The 14,978-nt window shown below is 39.6% G+C and overlaps 1 protein-coding gene across 2 annotated transcripts in view; it reads right to left on the bottom strand.

The window, feature by feature from the left end:
• The window catches only part of ENOX1 (ecto-NOX disulfide-thiol exchanger 1), a 2,146,160-nt gene that overhangs the window by 640,968 nt on the left and 1,490,214 nt on the right, over window positions 1–14,978 (bottom strand). For both annotated transcript variants that reach the window (XM_069205418.1, XM_069205419.1), the window contains 2 exons: window positions 8,962–9,102; window positions 8,481–8,618 (listed from right to left, as the gene is read on the bottom strand). In XM_069205418.1, coding sequence (XP_069061519.1) covers window positions 8,481–8,618; window positions 8,962–9,031 — 208 coding nt within the window. In that variant the 5' untranslated portion in view covers window positions 9,032–9,102. The remainder of the gene's footprint in view (window positions 1–8,480; window positions 8,619–8,961; window positions 9,103–14,978) is intronic.

Raw genomic sequence — 14,978 nt, 5'->3', positions numbered from 1 at the left:
TCCTCTAATTTGTCCATAATTGCCACCAACCATGTGCATGAGCTCACATACCTCCTACTACCAATGTCAACTAGCCCCTCTTAACTTAGTTTACCATAAAGAAACTGGAATGACTGCATTCAGTGGCGTGCTTGTGTGCACAGGAATAATCCCAAAATTAACAGTAACCATTAACACTGGACTAACCACTGACCCTGAGTTCTAAAGCAGTGTGCTGCCCAGTGTAAAGCACTTGGATGCCTCATCAGGAGTAGTAAGTGCTATATAAATACAATTATAATTACAACATGCTGGAAAACACAGCTATCAAACATGTAGCAGGTGCCACTGCTTATAGCTATATGTCATTTCCTTCCTTCCCGCTTCTTCACGGGCCAGTTCTAAGACAGTTTACTGGCAAACCACCAACCTCTGGAAGGATAATTATATGGCTCAAGAAATAAGATGGGAACATACTGATGCAAATCCCTCAGGAATGCAGAAAAATAATAGTTTGTATTTCATACAACGTTCCACACCCACTTCTCCTTTTCTCAGCTCTGCAAATACGTTTTATGCTCTCTCAATATAATGGCATGCAGTTCAATGATTTAGAAGGGTGGGTTGGCTCAGGAGAATGACATCCTACCAGCATGTTGACTAAATGAAGGATTGCAAAACCTTTGACCAGACCCATAAAATCAAATATTCATGTTTTATTACAAATAATGCATATTTCCTATACTGCTACGCATTGCACATGTTCTGACACTTCTTTGTTGAACACCTCTTCTGTCACAAAAACCATCAGGACTACTGAAAAGAAATGTACCACAATCAAACTCTAAACAAATAAACAAATAAAAGGTTTTATAAAATAATTATCTCTGAGGTTTTCTTTTGTAAAGGAGTCGTATGACACATCACAAAAAAGACAGCACGGAATAAAGTATATGTTATCATGTGTCCCTCATCTGTTTCACCTTCCTGTTCGGCACAGAAAAAAATAGAGTAGTTTGGAAGAACACTGCAAGATTTTTAAAAACATTTTTTGCACTTTTATATAGTGAGAACTCGACTCAAAGGTGTTGGAGCGCTTTCATGAACACCACTTACATCACACTAGGTCATATTCAGTTTTTTAAGGCACAGGGAGATTAAGTGATTTGACAAAAATCACAAGATGTGTTGAGCCGACGCCAATATTCAAATCTGATTCCCCAGGTTCCTAGTCAGCAGCTCTGGCCATAACACCACATTCTTTCCTTTGCATTGAAAAATAACCATTTAAACGCACCTATGCTAATCCCAACTCACGATCACAAATCGGAAATCCGGGTGAGACACTCCTGTATCCAATATTGCATATTATGGTATAGGGTTCCAGAATTGAAACACAGAGGTAGAAGAGCTAGTAAATTGAAACATTTTGGCCCTGAATCACAAAATAATCTTACATTTTGTGTAAGTTTATGATTGCTTGCTATTCACAAAGCTATTTTACTAGTAGTATCTTTATGACTGTGGAGTCTTCATATATAAAAAAGATAGGACAGTCCTTTAGTTACATCCTCTTCTAACAGCCCTATCTTTTTATGTGTGGAGACTCAGGTACATAGATAGAATCATCCCCACAGACAGAAAATAGGATTTGTTTTTAATTTGATCTTTGGCCATTACCACAGCTAACCACTACACACATTGGCTTAAGCTCACAACTTGTGTAGGACTGCAGTTAGAATTTATATATGCCCAACTGAGCTGGGGGTGCAACTACTATTGGTGCAGCATGTCCAGTGGCACCAGGGTCCAGAGTCCAGAGAAGCCCGTTGAACCCTGACAATACTGTATTGTACTATCCCAATAGCAGTCAAAGGGGCCATTTTCCTTGCCTTCACCAAAGCCCATAGCATCCTTGCCTCTGCAATTGAGGTAATATCAAGGTAAGGTATTCAGACAATGTTAAAGCTATTTTAACATCATTTTCTTGGATGTGTTCACATGCAAAATACCTAGACGCATCATAATTCCGAGCTAAAAGTTTCAAACAGATTGCTTTTTAAACTAAAACTTTCAACTTAGAGTTGTATGATGGTATGACACCCACCATTCATTTCATAAAATTGATAGGAAATGGGAATGGGGGTTTTGGCTGTTTTCCAGCCTCCTTCCAAAGGGACACTTTATAGACAGAATAACTTATTGTTGTGTCCCCAAGGTTCACTTTCAGCCACACATTGTAGCGAAAGAAGCACACCAGGCTTCTGAGTTTAAAAACAATCTTGTAGCCCTTATGTGAGTTTTGGTGATACTGTATAGTTTTAAGGTGGTGGGAAGTAAATAAGCTAAATCAGTGAGGAAATATAATTATTAATGATTCAATTAAATTTAAAAAAACACATTTTATAAGAGTATATAGTAAAAGGAAATAATATGAAAAGGGTTGGGCGCACAAGTGTTTGTATAACAGTTATGGCTATTAGCTAAGTTCTTTTGCAGGATGAAATGTGCCCGCTAAAGCTGGAGTCTTTAAAATTTCTGCATCTCAGTATAATAGATGAAGATGATTTTTATGATAGAGTCCCTGGTGTTCAAAAGTAGTATGCAAAGTATTTATGCAGCACACAAACATCAATAACATAAAAACACAACGTAAGAAAAATCCAACACTGGCTTAGGCAGACATTGGAGGAAAATAATAGTCTTCTTAGGGTAAGTGTGAACCGCTTTGAGTATCGCAAGTAAACTGTTTGATAACATCAGTAGTCATAGTGTATATGTGTAGGGTACGGCCAGAGGAGCAATATTAAACATGCAGGGCAAAACTAACTCAGTGAACAACTGGTTAAGCTGTTATTAAGAATGTAGCCACCTGCAGATGGTTGAACCAAAGTCATGTTCATGAACACTATGTGATTATTTTTAAGAATTCAAACAGTGTGTTTATAAACAAGTTACAGCTTAAGTAAACAAACTAAGCAAAGATTGGGTACAGTCACGAATGAGCAGTGTAAAAGAATTATTGTAAGTATATATCTTTTTGTTTTATGTAAATTTGCGGTTGACATGTGCAGCCTTTCTGAGTTTGTGTTTCTTTTTGATTTGGTCTACAGTAAATGAAAACTTAAATTAACCCCATGAAGAAGGGTAACATACTTGAAAGGCATTGGGATTGCGAAGGTAACTGGTATACATGAAATAACAGGGAAATATTGGTACATAAGGAATTGAAACAAAAGTGAACACAGAAGTCAAATAAAAATGTGTAATTTTGAAAATAATCGCTGGAGAATATTGATAATTTGGTGTCCAAGAGGAAACTGAAGAGACATTTTGAAGTATTGAGGCTGACACAAACATAAGTAGGGCATCCTGGGAAGACATTATTCTCTATTTGAAGTGTGCAGGGAGTCTTGATATTGATGACTCAATGGTCAGAAGGTGGTACCTAGGATTCATTCGACAGACAAAAAAAAGGAATATTTATGAAAATGGAGGAAAGTATGCAAAGAAAGGACTGCTGAGGCTAGTAAAAAATTTTTTACAAGATTGTAAGTGTTCAGCCTGATTTCCTACCCCGCCGGTGCCATTTTCTTATTTAGTAAGAGGGCAGGACATGTTGCGGTACATTTTATAGTTGCTATTGGGCTACACACTGGCTGAATGTCATTTCAGCTTGTGTCTATGTCTAATCTGGGCACGTACAGGAGAGGAAAGTAAGTGAAGTAGTGTGGTACAGTTTCCTAGTGGTTGTATTCTCAGAAGCCCCAAGTTCCACTCTCATCTCGGTAGGTAGTACTAGCCTTGCAATAGGATACAACCAGAGGACTGGCACTTTGATATCACTTCCCTCTTTTAATAAACTATTACATGTGATTAGTGATTTTTTCTTGCTACAAGGACATTATGATTTCAGAACGTGTTTCAAACAAGAAAATAATAGATAGGCTTTTATTGCAGCATAATATCCCTTGCCGTACATAGAAATTATTAACATTACTAAATGTTTCATGATTGTTAATGCATACAACAAATACAGGAATCTACCTTCTTGGACCAACTATCAGAGTAAATTTAACTTGGATACCTCTTACAGTTGTTCTTTATATTAAAACCTTTTATGCAGCAATTGGATTGCATCAATGTAATCTTTTTCATGTTCAGCCTAAATTTCTTGGGCAAACGTACCCCTGTAGTCTTTTATATGATTACTGTATCTGGTGCATGAGAAAAGAAAGAAAAGAAAGAAAACTGAACAAATGGAGGGAAAATCTTAGAGACATGCTACTGATCCATCCAGTTGGGTTCAGTTATTCCATTTGTGTTGGTCTAACTCTTTTGAAGTTCATTGAACAAAGAATGCTGCCATTGTGTCACAAGTAAGAAAAACATGTAAGCATAATAACCTTTGCTCTTTACAGTAAGAATGTAAATTGGGCCATAGTACTGTACAGAAAATTGTAAAGTTCAACTTTGCATTTAATGAGTCTGAAAAAGCAAGAGAAATGTGTTAAGTTACTACAACAATTGGTATGAATCAGCAGCTAAACTTCTTCACAGCCTGAATACAGAAGACTGTTTCGGAAATTGATGTTGGGATTTACTGAAATGCCTTTTAAGTATTACATTGTGAAAACGGGTAATTGTGATGGTTGGGAACATGTAACCTTTGAGTGTATATGCTGTAAACAGCCAGAAGCTATGTTGGATTGTAAAATTACAACAATGAGGGGCTGTGTGTGTTGTGTATTGTTATGTTACTCTGTTCTTGTTGAGCGCTACCCTCATCACCACTGACTTTTATAGGTGCTGAGTTACCAGAACATATTACACCACCGATATGTTGCTGTTTATAAGGACAGGGGGTACGGAAATACTTTAAGACTCTTCAGAATCTCAAATGGCCTTCAATGTCCTAAAAGAGAGTAGCAGGATATTAGACATTAAGACTGCATTTCAAACAAGGGCTCAGTTGCATATGCTGCAAATTTACATAAGGCTGACTATACGTGATAATTTAGTAAATGATAATGCTGTGTTTTATAATAAAAAAATTCCAGGACTTGCCCTCAATAAAGTGCTTTGAAGATTACAATTCTTGTTAAAAGCAGCCACTGCAAAGTTCTGAGTACTAGATTAATACAGTCATACAAAATACAACCCAATGGGAGTCTTGCAGCAGCAGTTTGAAGCGTTTATAGTCTGTGGAGGAAGTATTTAAGAAGTCTTGTGTTAACTCTATTCACCAACTCAATTTCTACCTCAGCTTTCAGAGATAATGTGAAGAGTTTTTAATTAATGGAAAATTATGATGGATTTGAATGTGTTTTAGTTAGCACAACTAGGCTTTACTTGACATGACTAGGGTAAAGTCAGCATGCATTTACAGTTTGTTTTGCAATGACAGAAAATAATTTTTATTTTTAAAATTACATAAATTAGTTTCCTACATGCATATTTCTTGTCTGTGTCTTTCAATTTCAGAACATAAGCAAAATATAATTTGTTTCAAGGTGGTGTTTATTTGTTGAGCAGAACGATATATTTTTGTGTTCCTTGAGTAATGCACGCAGAATATTGCTGTATTTGCAACAGATTCAGGGCTCTTTGCCCAGATGCGCCCAAAACAGTTGGACTATTGTTTTCATTTGTCGCATATCTGTTTGGTTATTTCCTTCATTTATAATGTATGCCATTATAATTATGCATGAAAGTAGGTGTTCATAAATGTTTCTTATTTGATGTATCATATTTTCTTGTTTTACTATTGGTTGGTGTGCATGAAACATTATTCATACAGCCATATGATGTAAGATATCATCATGTTCAGAGTGTAGTTTTCACTGTCTGAACCCTATAAAATGTGCTCTTTTTGGGATGTGTGGCAGACCTTTCTTGCCTTTCTAACTCAGTAAGCTCTACCTTAGTCTATTTAATGTATACTTAGACTTTCTTGACTTTTGAGCTGAGCAGATTCATGCTAGTCGTCTTGTTAACTATACTTTGGTTCAGGCTATTTACTTGCTGTGGAAGTAGACCTTATGTTTATTCCTCTTGGAATTTGCATTTTTCAATGCATTATTAATGCTCATTTGAATCTGAATAACTACTGTTTGCCTTCTGCAATGACTCTTAAATTTGAATTAACAGTTATGGCTTTTATCTTGAATTTGTCCTGTGAAGGTTTTCTTTAACTGAACAGGGCAGCTGCCGACTGACACTCATATGACCACAATACTGTGTCTTAGCTCTTTTAAATATTAATTAAAAGCGTTGACATATGGAAAAATATTCTTCAATGATCTTACCTGAAAGTAGACTTTTTAGGCCTGTTTAGAAAGGTTCAATTGTTTATCCAGAATATTTTTTAAAACAAATAATATATATATATATATATATATATATATATATATATATATATATATATATATATATATATATATATATATATATATAATACGCATATATAGAGGAACGTTTGGTTTGCAGGTTTCATTCATTGCTCTGTTACATTGTCATTCTCATTTTGTTTCAGTCCACTACAGCATTAATGTGGGGCAATGAGTGAGCCTACTTTACCCATTGGCTTACTTCACTTTGAATGACTGTACAAAGCCTGTTCACATTATTCAACCTAAAAAGAGCTTCTTTCTCCTCAGTGATAACGTGACAACGTGGCTCAAAGTGGGCTTGTTTATTTAAATTTGATGTTAAATGTAAGTACTAGCTTTTTATTTTGCCCACATTTTGGGTACCTAGTTAGATGCTTTATTTTCCATCTCTTTTTTGTGACTGCACAAAGCCTGTGCACATTATTCAACCTAAAAAGAGTTTCTTTCTCTTCAGTGACAACAGTGGCTCAAAGTTTGATTCTTTATTTAATTTTGATATTAAATGTAAATAATGGTGTTTTGTTTTGCACACATTTTGGGTGCCTAGTTAGATGGTTATTTATTTTCCATCTCTTTTTTAAAGTTGGTATAACGTCTTTATATGACAGTGAAGCGTTCTGATATTTGCAGCCTTTCTTAGGTGGTTATTTTTTTCTTGTCTCCTTCACAAATAAGTATAATAAAATACATAGCACATCTGAAGACCTTGCTATTTGAAAAACATTCCTAGTACGTTAATGTTTTTTTATGCATTGAAAATGAGTATTTGAAGCACATTCCGGTCATATTTAGGAGATGGCATGCAATACAAAATAGAAACAAAAAAATTACCCATTGCATCAGCTTACAAGGCCAGACTTTTGGGTTTTGCAATGCTTGTCTGGTGACTTCTGTAACGTTAATCAATTTATTGGTGGGAGGAGGTAAACATTAAAGTGTCCATCCAGTAGAGAAAAAACAGTCCTCTTTAGATAGTCCTGCACTTCTAACAGTCCATCAATAGGTATCTAGAATGTTGATTTATTTGATGGCATATAGCTGGGTTTGAGATGTATTTTGACATTCACCAAATGCCCCTTTGAGGAGGATTTGTACCCATTGCGATTTATGAATTTTATAACTTTGCCGTTCTCTTACAGAGTTTCACTCATTAAATGTAACACGTTTTGTTAAATATTTAGAAAATATAACTCACGCCACAAGAGTGGCCAAAAAAAGGGTATTTTCACGTCTTAATATTTTCAAAATATGGTATCCCACAGCCTGGAGGTTGGTCAAAGCTTACAAACTGTCTCAACTCTCCCAATCTGAAAAGCCTCTTCTGCGTCCTGGAGGTTCCCATTCCAGCCGTCCACGTACCCATTCACTATGCACCTGATTGTGCAACATTTAAAAAAACAATGTACACAGCTGCACACTAATCTGCACACAGGCCTCCCAGTATGAGGCCTAACACTGCTAGAGTTAGACAAACCTCCAGAGGAGGCTGCCAGGATTGTGCCACAAAAGAACAAAATATGACTATCAATAAACAAAGACTCTGAAAAAAATATTTACATTTCTTCTAATGCTGCACGTTGATGTTGAAAGTTCATATACTTGAACCTTATTGCAAGTTTAACCTTTTAGTGCCCTGGGCTTTCTAGTATTATGAAAATACAGCAGGAAGCAATAAAACGTTTCTCTCTTAGCACAGCACGTTTCACCTCTCCGTTTAGTGATATATAAATGGATTTAATCTCATCCTCTGTAAATATGTCCTATGGGCTATTTTTACTCAGTCGCATATTGCATTACCTATCAAAGCAGAAGGCTCAAGCCAGTATCCACAATATTCAATTGCGGGATCTCAAGAAATGCTCCTAAAAGAAGCAACCTCCTTTCTCAGGAAGAGATGGCAAGCAAAACACTTGCAATCTACAAGTGATAAGTGGACTCCCTTTCTCAAGAGTTCTTCAAAGCAGCACCACAATAAGCACCGAATATGGGGACAGAGCATTGCAAAAACTGTTATTTTAATCACTATGCAGTTTATGCTAATACATTCCTTTTAGTCAATATTTCTTTAAAAATGCAAACTGTGTGCTGAAAGAGACTGCAAACACTTACTGGACACAAGCTGTTGTCCTGTCAGGCCGATTGGGACCATACCCAGGTTATTCATGGCCGTTGCCCACGCCGTTGGATCAGTGACCGACATCGTAAGTTGCGCCGCATCCATGGTGATGCTTCCCAGCGTATCCGCGGCTGTGGTAAAACACACCATGTATTAAAAGCTTTCTAGACCAGAAGCCGTGATGACTATAGTGACTATTCAAGATCTTGATACTAAAGAAACTGCATCCTCCGTTCTGCAACTTTGGTATGTCTTTCAAAAGCGATTTGAGGACCTTCTAAATATGTCCAAGTACCTGAATAAGTCTGCATATTTCACTAATCAACCACACACTGTACTTCCTGGCATCACCAAGAGGTCTGAGTAAAAATTCACCACGAGTTTACCTTTCAAAGTTAGTAATTACTTCCCTGTAGGCAGCACTTTTCAAAGATGATTCTGCTACATAATTTAAGAGTCGTTAGGAATCTGTACCTGTAGCCATGGTTGGAGGCGGCTCCTTGGCCCGCTGCTCGCCTTCTTCAGTTAATGATGGATTTGACATTGCTTTGCTGGCATTGTGGGGCTTCAGTGCCTGTTGGTCACCTGCAGGTACCACTGGTAGCTCACGCAGCTCTGCAAAAATCGGGGAAAAACATATTGCATTCGTGATCAGACGTTGAAAAATGCCCCGTGTACAACGCCCCTGGACATGCAAGCTCTAGCAGTGAGAGTAAGTGACCCTTCTGTCACGTTCCCGCTGTTGACCGGTGATCATGGATAGTGAAGACAAGGCAGGGTCATTTACCAACCTGCCAGCCGGCCTGCTCAAGCCTGAGTGCTCACCCACAGGGGACTGACATGATTTTTTAAGTTAAAAATTAATTCATACTACTGGAGCAAGGAACATTCCCCGGTTAAGGAGGCGTGGGTGGTTGAACTTACCCTCCTTTGCTCGGCACGGGTTTTTTAATGTCAGATATCTGTAAGGGAGGAGGGGCGCTGCTTTAAACTGCCTCAAATAAATCTCTGACCTTAGCAAATTTAGGATAGAGCAAAACACATTTTGTAGTGGCACATGACAATTACTCACAAACTGCCTGCTAGTTAGAAATCCCTGTCATTAAAAATCAGGGCGCTTAGCGGGGGTGGATTTATGAGTAAGCAGGTATATCATGTATGGCCTGTATTTTAGATGAATCGTGGCATATTTTTCGAACCCCAATATTTTGTGTTGCTCCACGATCTCTCATGTCAAAATATGCCACAATACAACACCGCACCTACTCCTGCCGTCTATTTTACAGCAAGTTTGAGCAATGGTACTTTGAAATGGCACTCAGGGCATGAACACAGTAAATCAAACTCACAAAAAACGTAATATGATGATTTGATATATTTTAAATATATTGTTTGTGAAATTTTATATCCAAAAAACAAACAGTATTCCCTGTAAACTGACAAGGTGCATATTACATTTACATTTCTAAAAACATAAATGACGTGTATAAATATGATTGATGTGCACATGGGTCATATAAACGAAAAGATAAGTACAGAATATTAAAAAATGGCTAGTTAGCGAGGGAAAAAGAAAACAGAAAATCACAAAGCTCAAAATAAGCAGACTGCAACAGGCAGAGTAGGAATTCAAAGAAAACAGACTGTATCTGAGATTTATCCCGTTACCTCCAAGATTGTTAATAGTATTAAAGAGAGATCCTGATTGATACTGCCCATAGCCTATCCATGTCAAGGAACCACAGTGGAAAGGAATAATGACACACAGTGTGTGAACAGCCTTCCTTATATTTTCAGAAACCTCGAAAGGCGTGGATACTTGAGCTGAGCAAGCATATATTTTGTAAAAAATCATTTGCACTGTTACACTTATAATGAGTCTGTGTTTCAATCTTGTTCGTACGACCTCACCACCTGGTTCAAGATTTCCCATTTTTTGGGGTTGATGACATTCTTCAGCCTTCAGCCTTGCCTCTTTCAAAAGATATATAACCACGGGGAATTAATTTGCATTGTTGCATCCAGGTGATTCAGCAACCAAAAAAAAAAAAACTTCAGAGAGTAATGACAGCTCTATCGCACTGATGGCAATATTGAGAGTATGGCGGGTGCCCCGCTGTTAATTTGCATTGTTGCATCCAGGTGATTCAGCAACCAATAAAAAAAAACTTCCGAGTAATGACAGCTCTATCGCACTGATGGCAATATTGAGAGTGTGGCGGGTGGCCCGCTGTCCAAGAAAGTTTCCAGTACTTTTTCCACCCTGGCCATGCTTCCGCCCACCATATTTGGAGATCTCAGCCGGCCCTGAAATCTTAGTGCTACTTTCAGAGAAGTTTCTGCCATGGTAACTCATCAGAAGGCAGTGAAAGTTTGGTGAGCGACTCCCATATTAAAGGTGGCTGATCAGCATTTCTTTTATTTTACAGAAACCGCCTCTCACAGTGGGAATTCGTTTTGAAAAACCAAAAAATATGACAATAACATTTTGGGAGTTTTCTCCAATGGTGTGTGGGTCATTTATAATTATTCCTGTTCCAGAACAGAAAAAAACGTAATCAGACCTTCCATTCTAGATCGGGCAGATGGTCTGATGTACCTACATTGATGGCCCTAGTTCTACCAGCGGAGTCAGTAGTGGCCCCACCATAGGAAACATGACAATCCCATGCCTCTCAATAGAGCCGGTGGACTGCCAGACTGTTAGATTGAAGGACATAGTACTCCATCACATTTGGGCAGAGTATCTTGTCTGCCAAACTCTAAATCCGGCCCTAAGTTCCTTAATCCATGTAGAAATGTCCAAAACATGTGGCCCTGTAGCAGGGTTATCAAATATGAAAAAGTACCTCTTTCCCAGGACATGCACCAGCAACAGTCTGAGATGCTGATCTAAATACAAGAAACATGCTCCAGAGACAGTTACCACCGGTGTACAATCTTCTTGAATGTGCATTCTCAGCATTGCACTGCAATGGACAAAAGGGAAACTCTCTGTAGGATAATGCTCTAGTCATCTTCAGGTATAGAGTATAGCTCTTCACGAGAGTCCCTCACAGATCTTCTTTACCTCATAGTGCACAATCACAAAAAAAATAGTAATAACTGTATAACTTTCAGATTAATTCCTTAACTCCCTTATCTCTCAAAAACAGTTCCTCAAGTGATAACTGAGTCATGCCATTTGGTATTACCAAGTTCCCCTTTTAGCTGAAGGCAGCTAACAATTCTAATCAGTGAATTAAGGTCTGACATAAACCCCTTGTTACCTATTCAAAAAACCTTTCCACTTTCGCGCCATCTTGCATATCTGGTAGAGCTGCTTGCGACAATTAGGATTGGACGTGGCTATAAAGAGGGTATCAGGAAAGGTAAAAAAAGCATTCTGACCCCCTCTCTGAAGGCCCATATGTCAAACATAGGTCTAAAAGAATCCAAATGTCCTCTCACTGGCCATCGGGATGGCTGCAGTAGTCAGGCTCTATGCCACAGGGGGCAAGAAAGACTGTTGAGGATTTAGGGGTGTGTCGTTGCCTGTTGACAGATCTGGCTATTGATGTTAGGCAGGTGACTGACTTCAACAAAGGAAGTAGAGATCAGGAGAATGAATTACTAGCTGGTGTTTTAATAAATAAACAAGTCATCTGTGAAAGCAGCCTGGATGGAAGTATAATGTCTGAAGAAATCTCTTCTTGCATGCTGTGGATTTTTATTTCCGTCTCACTTTTTCTTCTTTGTATGCGTGAACAGGCATTTTCACTGTCAAGACTCTGAAGGGTTACAAGGGCAATGGCAATAGCTTTCAATTCCCCTTCTCATCTGACTGATTGTTTGGGTGGGTGGACCTGCCATAGAAAGCAGACTGCAGATGCGATGACCCCCCAAATGGGCCCCTGCTATAGTGGAGTGCTGAAGTCGTGATCATGCGGCTAAAGGCTCAATGACACTGTGGTGCTAAGAGCCTCACCTGCATGCACTCCTCTGTACATGGCGCTTTGAGAGGAGCAGTTCCTGCTCCTGAATTCCCGGCTACTGAGGGCCTACCTAGACGGCAGGGTCACACTTGGTGACACAGTCCTGCCGATGAGGTAGATTCCCGCCTCCTCTGTTTGAGTAGTCATGTTGAGACTGTGGTGAGGCGCAGACAGTTATCGTCAGTAAGCCTCACGTTCCCTTAATAAGCGTTGGGATCTGGAAGAACTGAGCAGCATGCCGTTAGTTTGTTATCCCCCCCGATATATCACCTTGCTGCGCCACTGAAGTACTTTTCATCTGCAGGGGTTGCCGTGACCAAAGCGGGGCTAGCGCTTCTCATACATACAATACTTACTCTTCACTTCATCCCCCTCTTTTGAGGCTGAGTTTGACATTCTGTTCCTTCTCCTTCAACTGCTGCAACTCCACATATGGCCCTCAGAACCCTGCACTGGCACCTAGTTCACTGTGTCATTCTCTGCCTGTCTCTTCTGCCTTCCCTATGGGTGTGGTGACATGAGGCAGTAGAAACTCTCCTTCGAGCCGCCCAGAAGCAAGAGGCACCAACACTCCCTCTATGATATGGAGAAGGCCCCACAGGATGCTACTGCAAAGACCCTGTTAGATGGCATGCCTCTATAATGGTGGAATTGTGTGCCAGATTTAAATCTATTGATGCCTGATTTGACACCCTCACTAACAGGCTGAGCCATGTGGGTAAGTGAATAGATCGCCATGCTGTTAGACTGAATGACGAATCTATGAAATGGAAGACAATGCCACAAAGTTTACAAAACGTTTAGAAAAAACCTAATGGTTGGTTTAATCAACAACGGCAAAGAATGAGGACCTTGAGGCGAGATCCCGCCTTAATAACCAATGGATCACGGGGGTGGCCGAGCCCAGGAACATGGGTAGCCTGAGCGTTCTTCTCGAGGGTCCGCTTACAGAGCTCTTTAGCAAGCATGATTTCACTGATTCATTTGTTGTTGAGGGAGCCCATAGATTTCTCAGACTCTGTCCGCCAACCTAAACACTGCCCAGCCTGATAATAACTTGGTTACTAATCTACAGGAACAGGGATATAGCACTGTGTCTGGCATGTGAATGGACCCCACTCCAATATCTAGGCTCAACCTTATTTCTGTTTCCTGACTTCACTCTTGCAGTACCGAGGGAGAGGCAGAACTTTTCAGATGTAAAAAACACTTGGTGGAAACAGAGGTTTAAGTATAGGGGTCCTTCAAGCAAGACGCCTCTCACCCAGGGATAATTGCATGTTCGTTTCCACGTGTGGAGACAGTCAGTCTTTTGCATCCTATAACTCCTATGCCCGTGGGGTCTGTACACTGATACACAAAAGTATCCCATTCACATGCCACAACTGCTTTATAGATCAAGAAGGGAGATATGCAATAGTCTCCAGCATATTAGTGGGTAAGACCGTTCTGCTGGTAAATGTCTATGCTCCTAACATAGACTCCCCGCCATTTATCATGACCATGACAATGGAGCTGATTTGGGTTTGCTGGGATGCAACCTTAACCTGACATACAATCCTATCTCAGACTCTACGGGTTTGAGTGTCAGCAGCAAATCCTGTGCCTTACATGTCCTCCAGGACATTGTACACACCTTTCAGCTTGCCGACTTGTGGAGATCTCGTCATGCTCACACAGAGGACTATGCATTCTATTCAGTGCCCCTTATGTCTGGACTCAAATAGATTATTGGTTCATGTCTCAAAAAGGGCTCCTATGGATGGATGACAAAACTAATTTACCCCACACCTTATCCAACCATGCCCCGGTTAAGATACTATTGAATATTCCAAGTGAGGGTGGGTTGAGTAGACAGCAGCATTTCCCTAAAAATGTGCTACATGACACAGTTTTGCGATCTAAACTGCGAGAAGCCATAACTGAATACTTTACACTCAACACTCAGACTGTCACCATGTACACCACTCTCTGGGAGGCCTTCAAGTCCTATATTCATGGTGTATGAATTGCCAAACATGCAGGAATTCTCAAGAGCATCTGCAAGAATTTAGCCTGAGTATAAGAGGAATTGCTGTATATTGTTTGGGAGTCCATGAGACAGGGGCATGAAACCCATCTTCGTTAGCAATTGGTCCTCCTAGAAGAAATTGTGGATCTAACTGAGTGTGAAGTAGCCTACCTTAGAAAGTATACATGTGCAAACAGGTATGGGGATGGGGAGAGGCCGGGTCACATACTAGCCAGATTACTACACCCTAATCCTCATAGCGACAATGAGACGGAATTACATACTGAGGGGACAACTATAACTGATAGTGATGGTGTAGCCAAGACATTTCTGCGATATTACCAATGACTGTACACTGCGTGAACTATTGATGACCCCAATGTTATTGCTGCCTTCTTGGCAGAGGTGGAGACTGTCTGGCTGACATATGGTCCCTGGACTAGACTGCCTTAGGGGTAGTTTCTACAAGGCTTAAAAAACACATTATGGACCTTCATCTCTTGTAA

Source organism: Pleurodeles waltl, chromosome 8 (assembly GCF_031143425.1).
Source record: "Pleurodeles waltl isolate 20211129_DDA chromosome 8, aPleWal1.hap1.20221129, whole genome shotgun sequence".
In the NCBI taxonomy this organism is placed as follows: Eukaryota; Metazoa; Chordata; class Amphibia; order Caudata; family Salamandridae; genus Pleurodeles; species Pleurodeles waltl.
Note: the sequence above shows the minus strand (reverse complement) of the source record. Positions and strands in the feature narration are given on the sequence as shown.